This window comes from Acinonyx jubatus, chromosome A1 (assembly GCF_027475565.1).
Source record: "Acinonyx jubatus isolate Ajub_Pintada_27869175 chromosome A1, VMU_Ajub_asm_v1.0, whole genome shotgun sequence".
NCBI classification, from domain to species: domain Eukaryota; kingdom Metazoa; phylum Chordata; class Mammalia; order Carnivora; family Felidae; genus Acinonyx; species Acinonyx jubatus.
In genome coordinates, this window is record NC_069380.1 from 5,093,564 (window position 1) to 5,114,529 (window position 20,966).

A 20,966-nucleotide genomic window follows, 5' to 3' on the forward strand; every position below is an offset into this window, starting at 1 on the left:
CGGCCGCTGCCGAGGCCCGCTCCGCCTCCCGCCGGGCTCCCCGCCGGAGGGCCCGACCCCTCCCCCGCCGCCGCCGCCGCCGCCGCCGCCGCCGGGCCAGCGAGGCCCGCAGCGGTGGCGTCCGCGGGCGCTGCCGCATTGGCCCGCGGCTGCGGCACGGACGGCGCAGCCTCCTCCTCCTCCTCCTCCTCCGCCGGCGGCCCCGCAGTCCGGCCCGGGAGCGCGCCCACCCATGGCCCTCGGGCCGCCGTCCCTGCGCCCAAGCCCAGCGCGCAGCCTCCGCCGCTCGCCCGGGGCCGCCTAGCCCCCGAGCGGGGCGCGATGCCGAACGCCTCCCGCCTGGACAGAGCGCTCAGGATGTCCCTGCCCCGAAGGTCGCGGATCGGCTCGTCCGTTGGTGAGAGGGGAGGGGCGCGCGGCGGGGAGGGTCGGCGGGGCGGGGGGGGGGGGGAGGCGGGCGCGCGGAGGGGAGCCGCCGCCCCGCCCTCCTCCCGCCTCCCGCCGCCGGTGCTCGCACCTGGGGGTGGGGGTGGGGCGCGCCCGCGGCGCCGGGAGGGCCGCACGCCGGGCGAGGGGCGAGGGGCGAGGGCGTCGGGGACCCCGCTCCGCCCGCGGGGCCGGGCTGCGTGTGCGCGCGCTCGGGGTGTGTGCGTGTGCGCCGCCGCGCGCGTGCCCGGCCGCCCCTACGCCGGGGGTTCGCCGTCGCCCGCTGGGTGGGCGCGGAGACCGTCGGGCGTCGGCGGCGCGGTGTTTGCTGTAGGGCCCCGGGGAGCCGAAGGGCCCCCACGAACGTTTGTCGCCACCTGGGCCCTGGGGACTCGCGCGCGCACCCGGCGGCGACGCACCGGCTCTCGACCACCCGCACGGCCACCGCACACGCCCCGCTGCGGTCGGGCGCCCGGGCGTTGGGGCGCCTAATCCTCTAAAGCCCGACACCCCGGTGCTTCCACCCCGGCACCCCCGGCCCCTCCCGTCCGGACGCTCGCATTTTGTTTCCTATAGACTATATTTAGAAAGCAAAGTCGCGTTAAGCTGGATGTTACGTGATTATGATGCACGATGGGTTACCTAGACACCCCCCCCCCCCGCCCTAATGAGAAATTGCTTACCATTTGAGGGCGCCCTGCGCGTTTGTAGGTAGATCTTTGATTGGAGGAAGGGACAGGGTCTGCATTTTGGGGCTGGGGGCGTTTGGAATTTCTGTGCAGTTTTTGTCGCTTGTTTTGAGAAAGTAGGCTTCTAAAAATAAGTGACTTTCCCATTTCTCTGGTTGAGTCATGTGAGATGGAAACGGCAGACCAGTGTTTCCACGTTATCGTCCGGGCGCCTTCAGACTGGTTGGAGGAGAAGCCCAGTGCGAGAGCATCGCTGGCCGAGACTAGGCAGTGCCGAGTGCGGGCTGAGGCAGGGAGCCCCGCTGGGAGGGGACAGCGGCCACCCGGGGGCCGGACGGTACCTGTGACAGTGCTTAGGTGGAGCGGAACGGGGCCGGAGGGGCGGGGAGAGCGGGCAGGGCCGCCGCCATATGTTTGAAGGCAGAGGCAATAGCATTGTTCCTGATACGGATTGAGGCTTCAGTAAACAGAGAATCAAAGGTGGCTGGGAGGAGAAAGAGAGTGGAAGAAGGCGCCACTGTGTGACGGTGCCGTCGCACAGAGCCCTGCTCTTGCGCGAGTCCTCCGTTGGCTTTAATGCTGTGTTGTCGCTGTCTTGGAGGCCTTAATGGGTTTTGAATGAGGGGCCTGCAGTTTGCTTTTGCAGCGGGCCCTGCAAGTTACGTAGCCAGGGTGTATGGATGTGGCCCAGAAGGGAAAGGTCCTTGGACGGAGCCCTAGGTGTGGTGACATTTCAAGGTTAGGGCCACCGCCAAGGGGCTGAGAGGATGGTCGAGGGGAAGCCCGGAGAGGTCCTCTGAAGCTCAGTGAGCCAGCCGTGCGGAGGGCAGGAGTGCTCAGCTGTGCCCAGTGCTGCTGGGAGCCCAGGAGAGGCACCACCTGCCGACAGTCCGTCATGGAGGGCACGGGTGACCTTGCACGGAACTGTTTTGTGGACGCGTGGGCAAGAATGTCTACAGAACACCTTCAGAGAGACTTAAGGGGACAGATATTGGAGACAGCAAGTACAGAAAACTCTTGGCTGAATTTTGTAGCAAAGGGGGAGACTAAGCAACGATAGGCTGAGTTTGGATGATGGACCAGGACGGAGGGAAGTGCTGGGGCTGGGGGTGCCAAGGGGAAGGCCGGTCCATGCTGGAGGGTTAGCCCAGGAGTGTCCTGAGCTTTGAAACTGCTTTCCAGTTGACGGAGGTGCGACACCATGAGTGGGACATTGCCATCGGCAGAACTGGCACTATCACCACCCATTCTGCAGAAACTCTTTTGGTACTTTACTCCTTCATGTGGAAGAGGTTCTTCAAAGAACCTTTTCTTTTCTTGTCTCTTTGCTTTGCTTTGCTTTTCATTTCAAACAAGTCTTTTTTTTTTTTTTTTTTTTTTTTTTTTTTTAGCGTTAATTTATTTTGAGAGTGAGAGAGACAGAGTGCGAGCAGGGGAGGGGGAGAGAGAGAGAGAAACAGAATCCGAAGGAGGCTCCAGTCTCCAAGCTGTCAGCACAGAGCCCGACGCGGGGCTGGAACCCACAAACCACAAGCTCCTGACCTGAGCTGAAGTTGGATGCTCAACCGACTGAGCCACCCAGGCGCCCCTCGAAGAACCTTTTCTAAAATGAAATGAAACAAAACAACAACCTGTTAGAATTTGGGTTAAATTTGCATTAAGTTTATAGATTAACCTGGAGCGAGTAGACATTTAAAAAATGTTGTCCCTTTAACCATAAACATGGTATTCTCATCATTTATATATGTCTTTTATGTCTTAAATTTTTTTTTTTAATTTTATTTATTTTTGAGAGAGACAGAGCGTAGGTGGGGGAGAGGCAGAGAGAGGGAGACACAGAATGTGAAGCGGGCTCTAGGCTCCGAGCTGTCAGTACAGAGCCCAATGCGGGGCTTGAACTCACCAGCTGTGAGATCATGCCCTGAGTCAGATGCTTAACCGACTGAGCCACCCAGGCGCCCCTGGGTCTTTTGTTAAAGTGTCGTAATTTTCTCCATAAATTTCTATGCATTTTAAAAGGTTTATTGCAAGATACTTCTGTTCCGAGAATAAATGAGCTTATTCAAAAATTACATTTTTCATTGGTTGTTGCTGACGTCTAGGAAACGAATTTTAATGTTGACTGTTGTATCAACAACCTAGTGAACTGTCATAAATTTTCGAAGCTTAAGGTTGCTTTAATTTTGTGTGTGTAGACATTATCTGCAAATATTAATTTCATTTCTTCCTTCATCATTGTTATAACTCATATGTCTTTCTTATTTGATTACATTCATTAGTACTGCCAATTAAAGTTTGACCAGAAGGGCCATTCTTGCTCTGCTCTTAGAACATTAATGCTTCCAGAACTCTCTGTTGAGGAATGGTGCTGGAGTCCGCAGCTGTTCTGTAGGACTCTAAGGAAGCACTCTGTACTTCCTACTCAGTACGTTAGGGCAGAGGCGGGTTTATTGTGCATTTTAAGACACTGGTCAGGGACCAGCAGAATGCTTAAAGCTACCTGGGTGGTTGTGAGGTCTTTCCCTTTCCTCTTTCCTCCCTGGGTCTTTGTGTGCAGGAAGAGTGCATCCTGGCCCCCGTATCAGAATGGCCATAATAAAAAATAGTGACCTCAGCAAATCCTGGCAAGGATGCAGAGGAAGCGGATCATTCCGACATTGTTGCTGGGGATGTAAAACGGCACAGCCACTCAGGAAGAATGTTTAGCAGTTTCTTTTCTTTCTTTCCCTTTTTTGATCGAAGCATGGTTGACACACAATGTCACATCAGTTTCAGGTGCACGGCACAGCGATATGATGTGACATCTCTGTGTGTTATGCTGTGCTCACCACGAGTCTGGCCCCCGACTGTCACCACTCAGCGTGTTGACTCTGTTCTCTATGCTGTACCTTTCACCCCCCTGACTTACTCATCCAGACTTGTGGAAGCCTCTCCCTCCCACCCTTCTCCGTCCGTTTTGTCCGTCTCCCACTCGCCTCTGCTCTGGCAACCATCCGTTTGTTCTCTGTATTCATGGGTCTGTTTCTGCCGCTTTTGTTTTTTAGATTCCAGAGATAAGTGGAATATGGTATTGTCTGTGACTGCTTTCACTTAGCATAATACCCCCTAGGCTGATCCATGTTAGCAAATGGCAAGATTTCATTCATTTTACGGCAGGGTATATTCCATTGTATGTATGTATACGTATGTATATATATTTATCCGTCTCAATGATCAGTACACAGTTGTCAGTGGACAATCAGGTTGCTTCCATTTCTTGGCCATTGTAAATAATGCTGCAGTGAACATAGGAGTACTTCTGTCTTTTCTGAATTAATGTTTTTGTTTTCTTTGGCTAAATACCCAGTAGTGGAATTACCGGGGTATATAGTATTTCTGTTTCTAATTTCTTGAGGAAACTCTGTGCTTTTTTTTTGTTTTCACCATGCTGCACCAATCCACATTCCTGCCAACGGTGTACAAGGTTTCTCTTTTCCCCACACCCTCACCTACACTTGTTATTTCTTGTCTTTCCCATACCAGCCATTCTGACAGGCGTAGAGTGACATCTCATGTGGTTTTGGTTTGCATTTCCCTGATGATGAGTGATGTTGAGCACCTTTTTATGTGTCTGTTGGCCACCTGGATGTCTTCTTTGGAAAACTGTCTATTCAATGTAAATTAAAACATAAATAAATTATTAATAAAGAAAGACAAATGTCTGTTCAGGTCTTCTGACCATTTTTAATTGGATTTTTGGGCGGTATTGAGTTGTGTAAACTCTTTATTTTATTTTATTATTTTATTATTTTTTATTATGACATTTATTGTCAAATTGGTTTCCATACAACACCCAGTGCTCATCCCAACAGGTGCCCTCCTCAATGCCCATCACCCTCCCTCCCACCCCCCATCCACCCTCAGTTTGTTCTCAGTTTTTAAGAGTCTCTTACGGTTTGGCTCCCTCCCTCTCTTTTTTTTTTCCTTCCCCTCCCCCATGGTCTTCTGTTAAGTTTCTCAGGATCCACGTAAGAGTGAAAACATATGGTATCTGTCTTTCTCTTATGACTTATTTCACTTAGCATAACACTCTCCAGTTCCATCCACGTTGCTACAAAAGGCCATATTTCATTCTTTCTCTTTGCCATGTGCTATTCCATTGTGTATATAAACCACAATTTCTTTATTCATCCGTTGATGGACATTTAGGCTTTTTCCATAATTTGGCTATTGTTGAAAGCGCTGCTGTTAACATTGGGGTACAAGTGCTCCTATGCATCAGCACTCCTGTATCCTCTGGGTAAAGTCCTAGCAGTGCTATTGCTGGGTCATAGGGTAGACCTATTTTTAATTTTTTGAGGAACCTCCACACTGTTTTCCAGAGCGGCTGCACCAGTTTGCGTTCCCACCAACCGTGCAAGAGGGTTCCCGTTTCTCCACATCCTTGCCAGCATCTATAGTCTCCTGATTTGTTCATTGTAGCCACTCTGACCTGTGTGAGGGGATATCTCAGTGTGGTTTTGATTTGTATTTCCCTGATGAGGAGCGACGTTGAGCATCGTCTCATGTGCCTGTTGGCCATCTGGATGTCTTTGGAAAAATGTCTATTCAATGTAAATTAAATACATAAATAAATTATTAATAAAAAAAGAAAGAAAAATACCTAATCAGGTCTTCTGACCATTTTTAATTGGATTTTTTGGGGGTATTGAGTTGTATAAACTCTTTATATAATTTGGCTATGGTAGTTTCTTATAAAGCTGAACACACAACTGTCATTTGACATCGCAGTTGTCCTCTTGGGCATTCATTTCAGAGAAATGGAAACCTGTCTTTACACAAAAACTTTTGCGTGAATATCCATAGCAGCTCTATTCATCATAGCCAAAATTTGCATGTGTTTCCATGGCCGAAAGGATATACAAGCTGTGGTATATCCATACCATGTAATACTACACGGCAATATGCAGGAACCAAATACTGGAAACACCACAACTGGGGTGGGTCTCCAGGGAGTTGTGCTGAGTACAAAAAATCCAATTACGGGGGCGCCTGGGTGGCTCAGTCGGTTAAGTGGCCGACTTCAGCTCAGGTCATGATCTTGCGGTCCGTGAGTTCGAGCCCCGCGTCGGGCTCTGTGCTGACAGCTCGGAGCCTGGAGCCTGCTTCCGATTCTGTGTCTCCCTCTCTCTGACCCTCCCCCGTTCATGCTCTGTCTGTCTCTGTCTCAAAAATAAATAAACGTTAAAAAAAAAATTAAAAAAAACAAAACAAAACAAAAAGTCCAATTACGAAGACTACGTGTCACCTTATCCTGTTCATATGACATTCATGAAATGGCAAAATTATAGGAATGGGGAATAGGTTGGTGGTTGCCAGAAATGAAGGAGGGCGTATGGGCAGGAAGGATCAAACGGCAACATGAGGGATCCTTGGGGTGGTAAGAATGTTCTGTGTCCTGACTTATCCAATAGCAGTGCCCTGGTTGTGATATGGTGCTATAATTTTGAAAGTTGTTTCCACGGGGGAAAGCTGGGTAAAGGGTGCACAGGATCTGTGTTTCTTACAACTGCATGTGGATCTAAAATGATCTCAAAACGTTTCATGAAAAAAAAAAAAAAACCAAGGTAAACTGTAGTGATTTTTCGTCAAAAGAAAATAGTTGTCAAGTTTCAGATCTTGTAATAAACTCTCAGTTTAAGACAGTGGACTGAAATTATTATAGTTTCATTGATAGGATGTTTCCTCGGGGAAATTGCATTGTACATCACCTGTTTCTATAACACGGCAGAGCCTCTGTGTTTGATAAGCTCTGTGCTTGACGCATTCCCTCCTGCTTGATGTCATCTTGGCGGGGTCTGGGCCAAGGGTACTCCGTTGAAATTATTCTCATTTTTTATAAACTCGTAGTGAAGGGATCAAAGGCCACCGTCTGCCTCAAGATGATGTGCTCAGCTGCGTACCATTTAGTAAAATAATTCTGGGATGATTATTTTTTGCTCATGAGATATCTTTGACTCCTGTCTTCATCTGGATATTCAAAGGTACTTTTGCCAAGTCTCCCTTTCTCCAAATATATGTTCGGTGTCCGTGTGGCTGAGATATTTTACCAGGTGATGGGAATACAGAGACTGACCAGGGGTGGCCCCCCGGCCTACCTGGAGCTTACCGTTGGCCCAGGGAGGAGCCTTTCAGTCCAGGAAGGGAGACAGAGCGGAACTGGAGCTGTTGATTTTAACAAATACGTACTGAGTGCCCACCGCGTGCCAGGCACCGCTCCTGGTGCTAGAAACGCAGCGGTGAGCGGAGCAGGTGCTCTCTCGTGGAGCTTGTGGCCTTAGTGGTTGGATCCAACACACGGGGTCGGCGTGCACAACTCTTCCTCTGCCTCACCGTGGCACGCATGGCCTGTGACAGCTCGTGGAAGGTAACACTCGCGGGCAGCGCACACGGATGAGTGATGAATCTGTGAGTGGTGTGTATGGGTGTGCAGGGTGAGGTGAGCTGTGAGGACAGAACGGAAGAGAGAGTTGGTCTTTACAGACTGTGACGTCAGAGGTATCTAGGAAAGAAGCTGCCTCCCTGTTTTATTAAATTTAGGGATTTGGCTTAAATGACAGAAGATTAGCAATGGAGAGCGGGTGGGCAGCCAGCGCACGGACCAGAGACGGAAACCGGAGGAGGATGGCAGATCTTCCAGAAACTGTCCCCAGTGTCCTCCTCCCAGCCCCACCCTGGACCCATCCATGTCCTCTGTCCTCTCCTGGTCCTCAAAGGTGGGTTTTGTTTTGTTTTGTTTTGTTTATAAAGAGTTCCCGTGTGGACTCAGTTTTCCCATAACCACCTGCCCCACGTTTCAAGGGGCCAAGTGGGAAAATGAGGGCAGCGGAAAGTGGAGAGAGCTCTTCTGTTAGAACGTGTGCGGAGGCCTAGCTGGCTGGCGTGTTGAATTAAGAATGTGCAGATCGTGACCTGCGGAGTGAGGAGGCGAAGGCCACTTGCCTGAGGCTGGCAGGGGGCTCCCTCAGCCCCCAAGCGCCCGCTTTGGGAAAGTGAAAGCCCTCTGGGTCGTTTTGACCAAAGGTGCGGTTGTGGTACGCTTACACAAAGGGAGGAGTCACCAGAGTTATTACCCACAAAGCCCAGAAATGGGGCTGGGGGTGCAGTGAGCTGGGGGGGAGGGCGGTCCTCCATCCGCGGGGGCATGAGCGAGCCGGAGGCAGAGAACAGGGTCGCAAGCACCTGTTTCCTATAAGGTGGTCAGGGTGGAGGGCAGTAACTTCTGACGACCTTAACTCGAAGGGGTTATTTTATTTTATTTTATTTATTTATTTTTTTAATTGTTTTTAACGTTTTTATTTATTTTTGAGACAGAGAGAGACAGAGCATGAACGGGGGAGGGTCAGAGAGAGAGGGAGACACAGAATCGGAAGCAGGCTCCAGGCTCTGAGCCATCAGCCCAGAGCCCAACGCGGGGCTCGAACTCATGGACCGCGAGATCGTGACCCGGGCTGAAGTCGGATGCTTAACCGACTGAGCCACCCAGGCGCCCCGAAGGGGTTATTTTAAAAGATGCCTCGGGGAAGGCACAGTGGCAGCTTTCGGGGCCCTCCCAAGCTCAAGTCCATACGTGAATGTCCAGACCCTGGGTGTGAATAGGGGAGCCATGCTGTAAAATACCCAGGCGGCAACTCAGAAACACAAACGTTGTCTTTCATCACGAAGGGCGGGACGGCGTCTCAGAAATGGCCAGATCCTCCTGTTTCACCGAGGAGAAAGACAGTTCAGAGACATTCCTTGCCTCTTGGTTAATTTCTGACAGGACCAGCTAATCCCCCAAGTCCAGTGTGCTTTTGGCCACCTCCGGTGGACGTGGTTCAGAATCACACCCAAGCTGAACAGAACAGGTTCTGCTTTTGTTTTCTGTTCCTCAAATGGAAAGACATAAAGAGTTAGGCCTAATTGCTCCTGCTTCTGTTTTCTCTACTGTCTATCCTGTGGGTACTCAGAGCTCTGACTGAGCTCTGTCGTGGATCAATTTTGGACTTGGTCTAATGGTCTAGATTATGTTTGGAACTTTCTTAAAAAAAAATTTTTTTTAACGTTTATTTATTTTTGAGACAGAGAGAGACAGAGCATGAACAGGGGAGGGTCAGAGAGAGAGGGAGACACAGAATCGGAAGCAGGCTCCAGGCTCTGAGCTGTCAGCACAGAGCCCAACATGGGACTCGAACTCACGGACCGCGAGGTCATGACCTGAGCCGAAGTCGGACGCTTAACCGACTGAGCCACCAAGGCGCCCCGTGTTTGGAACTTTCTTGATGGCAGTATGCATCGGGGTTCCAATACCTAGCTTCAGGATCAGAGAGAATTGGATTCAGTTCTGTATGACGTTGGAAAGCTTCCTTTATTTCTATTATAGATGTGAATGAAAATTACATTTTGTACCCCATGGGGTGGTTGTGATTAGTAATATATATAAAAGTGCATGCCTTGGGGCGCCCGGGTGGCTCAGTTGGTTGAGCATCTGACTTCAGCTCAGGTCATGATCTCGCAGTTTGTGAGTTCGAGCCCCGCGTCAGGCTCTGTGCTGACAATTCAGAGCCTGGAGCCTGCTTCCAAGTCTGTGTCTCCATCTCTCTCTGCCTCTCCCCTGCTCATGCTCTGCCTCTCTCTCTGTCAAAAATAAATACACTTAAAAAAAAAAAAAGAAGTGCATGCCTTAATTATTTGATACATTAAGAGAACTTTGTGATGCAATCACGCTTGTATTGACAACATACAAGGTAAACTCGTACCCTGCATGACCGCGGAATTGGAGGAAACTTCACCTCTCACCATTTCGCCGGGTTAAATCTCACGATGGAGGCCTGTGGAGGACATGAGTGTATGAAGTCACCACTCGAGCATTTAAGCATTCTTCGCGTGTCCTTATCCGGGTGTATGTGATCACTCGCCAAGCACTCTGATATACGTAGAGAATTCATCCTCCAGTGTCTCTGGAGACTTTCCCCTTCTGCTCATTTGTCCTACCGTCAAGGCCCTTTTTTTCCCCTACAGGTGGCCAGTAAACACCCTAGTTGATGGCTTCAGTTGCTTAATAATTGATTTAACTTTTACAGCGGATGTTTTACCTTAAACCGTTATCTGACCGAGGTGCCAGCGAGACTGACGTTTCAATTCAAGTTATTCTCTAAAACACTTTGCAGACATTTAGGGGAGGATGTGCATAGAACACCTTTAAAGGTGAGCCTCTGCCTTTCCTTCTTGGATCTTTACATTTACTAAATATAACCTGCGGTCAATGCAGCACTAGATACAAGATCTTATTTACATCCATTTAGGCCAGGGAAAGTGCTCAGGGCCGATGCTAACAACTGTTAAGAAAGTCTAAAAATAAAAGTGATGTCATGTTCATGCCCTGGGAGTTCTTCCCGTCGTTAAGGGCAAACTCCGGAATAAGACCTGGGAGAGAGCCCTCACCAGGACAGAGCACCAAGGCAGCCAGGATGGTTGGTTGCCCACGCGAAATACCCTGATGACTTGTAGGGACATATGACACCTGGGTCTTTCCTGCAAAGATGTGTTCATAAGGGTGCACGAGTAGTACTGTTCATTCATCAGTAGTGATTGTGGAGGGCTCCCTGTGTCAGCACGAACGTCTGTGTGTGTGTGCGCCTGCGTGTGCATGTCTCTTCCTCGGACAGTTCATCTCTTACTTTGCTCATTGCTTGTAAGAATCAGAATCTGATATAACATCACCTGTCACCTGAAAAAGTGACCTAATCTCAGTTAACTTTGAACTAGAGATTTTATATTTGCAAGTAGACTTTCCAGACTTTTGTAATCTCATGCTAAATAATAAGCAAATGTGACATTTCACACATTTCGGTGAAGCGTTTGGGGGCTGCTTCTCCCTCTTCTGTCCCGAGGGGTGCTGTGTGGGCCGCGATCAGCACTGAGGATCCCTGGATTACTGTAAATATTCTCAGCACATTACCGAGACTGGTCGTATGGGAAACTAGAGTAAGCAAATACTACATGGAGTAAGGACCTCTCTACTCTGACATTTGGAACCTCATTCCAGATCCTAAGTTCAGGGAGGGTTGCTTTTTTTTCACCGGCCTTCAGTGATGCCTTCATATCATGGACAAGCTCATTCACATTCAGAGGGAGACACTGCAGACTGGCAAGCTGTTCAGCTTTGTGCCCCACAGGATCAGGCCTCTTATGAGCTATTTTTAGCCACGTAATGATTATCCTTATTTAAGACTCTTTTCCATTTTCTTTTTGCTTTTTTTTATTTGCACCGAGGAAACAGAACTTGGGTTTTAAAACTGCAGAATTTTTGTCTTTGGACCCCCAAAGAAGTAGTTACTGTTTGTCTAGCAAACAAACTAAGTGACCTTTTGTTCTTGAATCTCAGGAGCCTCGCTCCACAGCTGAGTTTAACCGAATTGCTAAGAGTGTAGGATAGTGTGAGGGGTTTCTGTGGTGTCCCCCGCCCCCACGGTCCCTTCCCCAGATTACCCGTGCTGTTCACTTGTGCTGCTGAGAGTTTTAGAAATACGCTCTTGGGGTCTGCCCTACGTTCATGCTCATGGTGACCTTCCTGATGCTTGGAAATATGTCTGTTCCACTCTATTTAACTCTTCCACTCTGATTTTCAGATGTCAGGGTGTGGGCAGATATTCTGGAAGGGAAGACACCACTGTGGGCAAGTGACTGAGGGGACCTCAGGTAAAATAAAGTGCACAGGTAGGGGCTGTTATGGTATTCCAGGTGAGGAATAATGAGGGCCTGATCCAGGGAAGCATCAGAGATGCAAAGAGAGAATGACTGGGGAGCACAGCTGAGTTGGAATGGACGTGGTGTAGAGACGGAACCAGACAAGTAGAAAAGTCTATCCATCTTGCCTGTCCATTATTTGTCCTTTGAGAGCCCAGGCACTTTGCAGAAGTGGGCAATACTTCAGAGAGTCAGACATTATCAGAGTCAAAGGTGACTCTGTGCCATCCAAGATGGCAGCCACCAGCCGCAGGGGGTACTGGGCACTTGAGAGTCAGAACCCAGTGTAGTGTGCACACTGCATTCTGAAGGCTTACTAGGAAAAAAGAATGAGACATCGCATTAGTAATATATGGTGTTTCTTACATATTGAAATCATACTTGGGATTGGTCAAGTTAAATAAAATATATTATCCCAATTATTTTCCATTTCTTTGTATTTTTTTTAAGTGTGCCTATGAGAAAAGTTCGGATTGTCTATGTAGCTTGCGTTGTATTTCCATTGGACAACACTGTCATAGATCATCTTGTCCAAGCACTTGTGATTGACTATTCATGGAATTGTAGACTTTCAGCAATAAAATGATCTGGGAGCCCAACATCCTCCCCTCTGGGGGAGGAAACCAAGGCTCTGACAGGTTACATTCTGGAACCTGCCTGGTGTTCCAGGGGTGGCGACCGCCTGGGGTCCATGTCTTTCTACTCTTCCAGTATTCTTTTCAGGCTTATTTTGTCTTTCTCTGGCACTGAGTAAATCTCTATTGGGCACAATGTAAGCGATCCACCTTGAGTTTATTTTGAAAATTAACTGGGTCATAGTGCAATATGACCAATATGTTTGGTTTTGCTTTCCACAGTTTCAATCACAAGGCAGAACGTCATCTGGAAGCAGATGATTCTCGTTTTGAGCAATTGGTAGAGGGTTCACAGTAGCCTAACGCTGCGTCACAAAGCCTGTGTCACTGACCTCACTTCATCTCATCACGTGGGCATTTTATCATGTCCCATCATCACAAGAGGAAGGGTGATTGCAGTGTAAAAAGTTATTTTGAGGGAGAGGCCACATTCACATTAATTTTATTGTGGTATATTGTTGTTACAATTGATCTGTTTATTAGTAGCTATTAATCTCTTACTGTGCCTAATTTATAAATTTAACTTTATCACAGGTACGTATTACGTACAGGAAAAACACAGTATATATATATAGGGCTCAGTACTATCCACGGTTTCAGGCATCCACTGGGGGTGTTAGAACGTGTCTTCGTGCATAAGGGGGGCTACTGTACTTGAGATTCTGTTATATTTCTTTGAACCTAATATCTAACAAAACCTACGTGCTTGAGTCTTTGTCGTCTGAGATCGTCAGTCAATATTTGCAGAGAGGATCTTCAAATATTATGCGCCTGCAATTTATATTAAATGAACCTTTGGCCCCGTGCTGCACGGTCTAGAGAGAGAAGCTGGCAAATCTTACCCACCCCTTTGACAACCTCCCTCATGACCAGTGGGCATTTTGGTAGCAAATTCCTCCTCCCAGACACCGGTCAGTAATTAGAGTCGAGTTTTTTAAAGACAGATATCTTAAAAATGTTTCCCTCTGAGTGTATATTTTCTTCATAATGTAGTCCTCAAATGGCTGTCCCCCAGAAATGGAGAAAGTAAATACAGAAGAAAAAGTAACCCAAGGGCCATGTTCAAACACCATTAGGGTGTCCATGGCACTGAGTCCTGTTGGGAAGGCAAGGTAGGTTTTGTTACCAGGGGATAAAGCTAGGCTTTTTAGATCGTCCCTGAACTTTGAGTTTTTGGGAATTTCTTTTAACATTGATGAAATCGTGGGCTGTGATACCAAATACAGTGTGGGTAGCCGAGATGATACTTGTGCTGTCGTTAGCAGTCTGATACCTTGTTCCATTGGCGTGTGGTTGTTTTGCTTTAAGGGGAAGATCTGACTCTCAAGCTGTGTCTGTGTGATAGAGAGCTATGTTGTCTGTAGTCTGCGGTCTGTTTCAGCAGAGGTCTTGGCCTTAGGAGCATGGCTGTGGGGTATGACTGAAGATACCCTGGGTAGGAGAGGTATCGCGTGGTTCTCCGTCCACCATAAGGCTCTTTTAGGCAGAATGTGGACAGGATGTATCAACGCCGTGCCAGAAATACCACGCAGGGCAGATGAGACCTTGGATGTGGCGATGGCCGTGTGAACTCAGTGCTGCGGCATCACGCTGTGAGGTCAGCACTGTAGTGTTGCACCGTGACAAATGTCTAATGACATGTATCCACCATTATAGAATCACAGAGTATTGTCACTGCTCTACAGGTCCCCTGGGCTTTACCTGTTTATCCTCCCCTGTCCCCGGCCCCCTGGCTACCACTGATCTTTTTAGTGTCTCCATCGTTTTGCCTTTTCCGGAATATCATTTGGTTGGAATCCTACAGGACGTAACGTTTTCAGCCTGGCTTCTTCGCTTAGTGATTCGCATTTAAGACTCATCCATGCCTTTTCACGGCTTGATATCAAGCTGTTTTTTAAAATCCCTGAATAATGGTCTGTTGCCTGGATGGACCACAGTTTATTTATCCATTAAGCTACTGAAGGATATCTTGGTTGCTTCCAAGTTTTGGCACTTACGAATGAACCTGCTGTGAAGGTCTGTGTGCAGGTTTGTGTGTGGACAGACATTTTCAACTCCTTTGGGTAACCTGATCATATAATGAGAGCATACTTAATTTTATAAGAAGCTGCCGAACTGTCTTCTAGAGAGGCTGTGGCATTGTACATTCTTACCAGCAGTGAGTAAGGATTCCTGCCGTTGCACATCCTCACCAGCATTTGGTGCCATCGGTGCTTTGGATTTTAGCCATTCTAATACTTGCTGTCATTTGCAATTCCCTAATGACGCGTGATGTGGAGCATCTTTTCATATGCTTCTCTGACATCTGTATTTCTTTTTGTATCTAAATACAAAGAACTCTTCAATGTTTGTTTCAGAGAGAGAGAGAGTCAGAGACACACACACACACACACACACACACACACACACACACACACAGAATCTGAAGCAGGCTCCAGGCTCTGAGCTGTCAGCACAGAGCCTGATGTGAGGCTCGAACTTATGAATGGTGAGATCAGACCTGAGCTGGAGTCAGATGCTTCACGGCCTGAGCCACCCAGGCACTCCTACAAAGAACTCTTCAAACTCAGCAATAAGAAAACATATAACTTGATTTACAGATGGGCAAAAGATTTGAACCGGTGGTTCACCATGAAAGATATGTTTTCCAGATATCTTCTCCCAGTCTGTGGCTTGTCTTTCATTCTGTAAGTGTCTTTTGCAGAGCGTATGTTTTCCATTTTAACAAAATCCAACTTATCAATATTTACCTTCACAAATTATGCTCTTGTTTCAAGTTTTCTTTGATAATATTTTTTCTTAGCTTTTTGAAACTTACATGTGTAAAGTTATTCTTGTAGAGGATACTTAAAATTTTTTTTTTAATGTTTATTTATTATTTTTGAGAGACAGAGACAGAGCATGAGCAGGGGACGGGCAGAGAGAGAGGGAGACACAGAATCCGAAGCAGGCTCCAGGCTCCAGGCTCCGAGCTGTCAGCACAGAGCCCGGCACGGGGCTCGAACTCATGAGCCACGAGATCATGACACTGCGCCACCCAGGCGTCCCTGGAGGGTACTTTTAAATGTGAGTAACACATACTGTTTTTTCCTCCTAACACAGGCGAGAATTAATCAGTACATGAATCCTTTTCCTCCCCGCTCTTGGCCCCGCAGACAAAAAGAAGACTGAAACTTGGCTGTCTGACTCCCTCCCCTACTGCCTTCTCTGCTGAAATCACCTGAGTTGGCTTCTGAGCGTGTTCACGGTTTTCTTTGCTCACCAGGCTTCCTTGTGTACCACTCTTCTTGTTGGAGTAGATCCCCCAGGATCTCCCAGTGACCAGCTGGGAGTGTAAAGGGTTTCTCCGTGTCCCTGAAAATGCTTTTATGTCATCCTCCCAATTAAGCGACAGTTTTGCTGAATACAGAGGTCTAGCCTCCAAACTCTTTTCCTTCAGTGCTTTAAGGAGATCGCTTCATTATCTTCCTGTACCCAGATTTGCTGATGAGAATCTACGTCCATCAGACTCTTGTTCCTTTGCAGCTAAGCTATTTTCCTTTTTGATTAGTTTTTAATGATATACGTGTCCTTGGTGTTCTCAAGTTTCAATCTAATGGATTTTCTTTTGCCCATTAGTTAATTGCTCGGTGCTGGAGGGCCCTTTCAATCTAAGAATGCTATCTTTCTTTTGGGGGGATGTTTTCATCTTGCCTTGTCAATCACTGCCTCCCCTGTCCTCCCCCCCTCCTGCTTGCAGCTTCCTTTACATCAATGTTGGCACTTCTGTGTCCCCCCCCCCCCCCAGGGGTTTCTTAATTGTATTTATATTCCTTATCTCCTAATGCCCCATTTGGGCGTTACCTGGCGTTCACTGATGCACTCTTTAGCTTTGGTTTACCTTTCTTTTCATTTTTTTCCTCCTTGGTTTTTAATATCTACCGACTTTTTATTTCAACATTTATGTATTTCATTTCCAAGGTCTCTAATTCTTTTTTTTCAAAACACTCTAGTATTGTGTAAGGTCCTGAGCACTCTGCTTTCCTGGAGGATGTGAATTACACGTTTCAAAGTATTTTTCTGATTGTTTTATTATTGGAGTGTGAGTTCCGTTTGTTTTCTCCTTTTCAAGGTGTTCATGCACCATGTAGTTCTGTGTGATTCCAGAACTCATTTTTTAAAAGTTGGGTTATTTATTTTAAGGGGGTGGGGGATGGGCAGAGAGAGAGGTGTTTTTTGTTTTTTTCTCAGTTGAGGGTCCCTGGAGGGGGCCAAGCAAAGCTGCGGGGGGATCGGGGATCATCCACACTGTCTTCAGTTGAGTGCAGAGCAGGTGAAACGTGCTAGCAGGTGCCTGCAGGGATGGTCTGCTCAGCTCCTCCTCACTCCTTCCACATAAACAGCTCTGTGTCCCACGAGCCGGAGGAAGCTCTCTGCAAAGGAAAAGTGTGGGTCAGCTTCCAAAGGGCCAGAGTTTCAGTGGTTTAACCCTGGCCAGGTGTCCTATGGGACCACATTAGCCACACAAGTAGTCTATCCTGTGTTTATCCTCTCTTTTCTTTTGCTTAGATGCACGCCTGCTGGTTGCAGAGGGGAAGTCACGCACAGCACTCTCTTTTTGTTTAATCTGTGCTGTAGCTTAGGCTGAGCACAATCCCGACTGTAGGCAGGGATACAGCCCAGATGACTCTAGTCGGACCTTTTGGGTTCCGACCCCGACACATCCTCGCTGGGAGTCCATGAGGAAGTGAGTTACCTGACTCCATGAGCCCCGCTTTCCTCGTCCATAACATGCAGGTGGTAATAATACCTCACTGATTACAGAAAGACCTTAAATATAATAACATATATGGAGCACCTACCACTACCCGAAACTTAATGTCATTCACTGATTATTGTAAAATTAAGAATTAAAAACAATGACATGATATGCTCTTGTAATTATTTCGAGAATAATATGCTAGGGATTATAGGGCTCTGACCCTCCTCCATTTTATTTTATCCATAACTAGATTGTTAACTTTTCTTCATGTAATATGAACTCTGTATGGATACCAAAGTCTTTGTCTGAAAAGTCAAATGACAATCTTAGTGGGCTTAATTAAAAAAAAAAAATTCAAATGTTTATTTATTTTTGAGAGAGAAAGAGAGAGAGACAGCTGGAGGGAGGGGCAGAGAGAGAGGGAGACACAGAATCCGAAGCGGGCTCCAGGTTCTGAGCTGTCAGCACAGAGACAGATGCAGGGGTCGAACCCACGAACTGTGAGATCATGACCTGAGCCGAAGTTGGTCGCTTAACTGACTGAGCCACCCCGGCACCCCGTAGTGGGCTTAATTTTTAAAGAGCATTGCAGTATTCTGCTCACATCACCAAATGCATGGGAGAATTTGCCTCTTGTGAAATAAACCAGTTTTCCACCTTATTATGGTGCTTTGGAAAACTTAGAGGAATACAGGGATCACATACCTCCCTGCCCCACCCTGGTTACTGGAAGGGATATGGGGCGTGCCCAGTTGGCCCCATTGAAGACTTGCACTTTTAAACCAAAATTATGCTAGGCTGAGTAGCAGTCTGAACATTAGTAGGAATGGATGTTTCTCCTCTTGGAATACAAATTGTCATTTTCTCTCATCACTGTACATGGAAGGTGTGACCACCCCTTACACTCCAGACTCTGCAACAGTTTAAGGGTGTCTCTCTCTTTTTTTTTCTTTTACAACCTTGATTTCTGCCACAGAGCACATCTTTCAGGGACCTTCTGGCCTCTCAGCTGATCTTGGAAATACATGATTACATCGTAGTGTCTCTGGACCCTCAGGGGAAAATGTTCCCACTCCTTTTGCACTGGAAAGAAAAAGAACAGGTCCATTCTGTGCTTGGAACTAAGGCGCTAAGTAACCTGAGGTGCTTGGAGCCTAGAGAACCACTGAGAATTTCTCAGGACAGTGTGAGCAGCTGTGAACCTCCCGCTGTGTGTTCTAGCAGGAATTGAAATCGTGCGGACGGTTTTGCGTGGCACAGGGTCTAAATGAACATGTTTCCACATCTTAAACTTTTCCGTTTTACGTTTACATGTATTCATGTGTTTTTTTAAATGTAAAAAATTGTTTTTCAGAGAGAGAGCGTGCATGGGGGGAGAGAGTCAGAGGGAAAGAAGCTTTTTTTTTTAAATTTGAGAGAGAGAGAGTGCGGGAGAGGGGCAGAGGGACAAAGAGAGAGAATCTCAGGCAGGCTCTGTGCTCAGCATGGAACCTGATGCTGGGCTGGGTCCCACTACCTTGGGATCATGACCTGAGCCCAAATCAAGAGTTGGACATTCAACCAACTGAGCCACCCAGGTGCCCCTCTACGTATTCATTTCTTTCTTTTTTTTTTTTTTTTAAATAATGTTTATTTTCAAGAGAGAGAGAGAGAGAGAGAGCGTGAGCAGGGGAGGGGCAGAGAGAGAGGGACACACAGAATCCAAAGCAGGCTCCGGGCTCTGAGCTGTCAGCACAGAGCCCGGCCTGGGGCTCGAACTCATGAACCATGAGATCATGACCTGAGCTGAAGTTGGACGCCTAACCGACTGAGCCACCCAGGCGCCCCTCTACGTGCTCATTTTTAAACACTTGCCTCTGCTTTCGTAGGCCTGAGGGTCATACGCACGTTGTACGTTGGCTTTAGCACTTTTCTGCTGTAGGAGGTGAAGCCCTGTGTTCGCCTCGTACTAAGCTTCTGGTTGGTGGGCATTGGGTATTTATGTACCTGTTCACGGCCTTAGTGCTTCACTACTCTCTAAAATGGGTATAAATAAAACCCCTTTCGCTAAGTTACTGTTGAAGTGCTTGAAACATTACTTAGAGCTATAGCTTCCTAAAAGTCTAATGATAATTTAGTAACCATAAGAGTGTTTGTCCATGAGAAGAACTTAAGATAGGTGTTTCTTTTCTGTAACCCGAAAATATTTTCTATGTTAAATGCAATGTAAATGTTTCTATATAGTAAGATTTTTTTTTTTCTCTTCAGTAATATTTTAAAATACGTTTGTGGGTCCCGGTTGTTCCGGAAGAGACTTTTTGTGTTGTCTTTCTCAGTGTGAGAATCTAAGAAGGGAAGGAAGGAAAGGAGGTTGTCAGGCAGGCAGGAAGGGTCTTGCCCTAGAGAAAAGGCGGAAAACTTGCTGGAGGGCAGGTCAAGGACACTGTGGTCAGGAGAGGGGGAGGAGCGGCCTGAACGCAGGAGCAGTGGGTGGAAGGGAAAGTGGAATTGCGTGAGGGCAGGTGTGCATGGAGAGTGTGCTTGAAGGGAATGTTGCTCTCCCTGTTCGATGGAAAGTAGGTTCACCAAGGTGGCCTGGAGATAGCCGAGGGAAACCGATGAAGAGCGAGGGCCAAGCTCTGCCAGGTGATAGGACAGCCTTCTGCTGCTAACGTGGGATTAGAGGAGCACAGGACAGACTTCCTGCCCCCAGTCACAGACTACGGAGGATGAAATTTCCGTTTAAAAGGATGCGAGAAGATACACAGTTTAAGGAAGACAGTGGCTCTTCATGGGGTTTGAGGGACTATAGGGAGAGAAGTAACTGTTGGTTTGTTTTCAGGAACTGAAAACAGGCTCATTTGGAAATGGGAAATCTCAGCATTTTAGATGTAAGGAGAATGAAGTAGAAACTGGTGGAGTTTGTAATGTTAAAAGAGGAACGTGATCGTGCTGTGTGTGATGAGCTCCGGGCTTAAGTGAGGTCAGCAACGGTGGGAGAGGAGGTATCTGCGTGTGGTCTACGCACTTTCTGGGAAGTGTCCTCAACTGGGTCTAGGTTCACGTGCAGATCTTCAGTCCCGTACCTTAGGTCAGTGGCGAATCAGCTAGAGGGCTACTGGGGGCGACATACACGAATGATGTCGACAGGTGCAGAGGCTGCCTGGGGGAGCCCGCGTTTGGTGTTTGACAGAGAAGGACATCGGTGAGCCTCTTTGTCACACTCAGCTTTGGATTGGAGGAGTACTTGAAATAACGTCACGTAGCCGGTTTTCACTGAAATCAACAAATATCGATTGAAACCTTCCCGTGTATAATGCGTGACCTGGCTACTTTGTGGATAAAGGAGACACGACACTACACAGTTCCTGTTTCCTGGGAATTGACCATCTGGTTGGGGGAGATAAGACCCAGACATGTGAGGAGGAGGTAATAAAAATAAAGAATATTTGGAGACAACAGCAGGGCACCCACAGGGCGTGATGAATTGCGGAATGAGTCACGAGGATGGTAAATGAACGCTCGAAGCAGAGCCTGGTGATACTGTGCCTTTCAGAGCAGGGTTTGAGTGAGGTGGTTATTTTTTGGCTTTTTAAAAAGTCAGGGCAATTAAGGTGTAATTTACATACCATGGAATTCACCCTTTTTAGGTGTGTCGTGTGGCTCCGTGATGTTGACAAATGCACACACCTGCGCACAGTCTAGACCCCGACCAGTTTTCATTTCCCC

General features: G+C 47.6%; 1 protein-coding gene across 3 annotated transcripts in view; it reads left to right on the forward strand.

Annotated features, from left to right (window-relative positions):
* Window positions 1–149: 149 nt before the first annotated feature.
* The window catches only part of LOC106988928 (phospholipid-transporting ATPase IB), a 624,663-nt gene continuing 603,846 nt past the window's right edge, over window positions 150–20,966 (forward strand). For 2 of the 3 annotated variants that reach the window (XM_027064563.2, XM_027064562.2), the window contains exon 1: window positions 150–397. In XM_027064563.2, the coding sequence (XP_026920364.1) occupies window positions 322–397 (76 nt within the window). In that variant the 5' untranslated portion in view covers window positions 150–321. The remainder of the gene's footprint in view (window positions 398–20,966) is intronic. The other variant, XM_027064561.2, reaches the window with a different exon arrangement.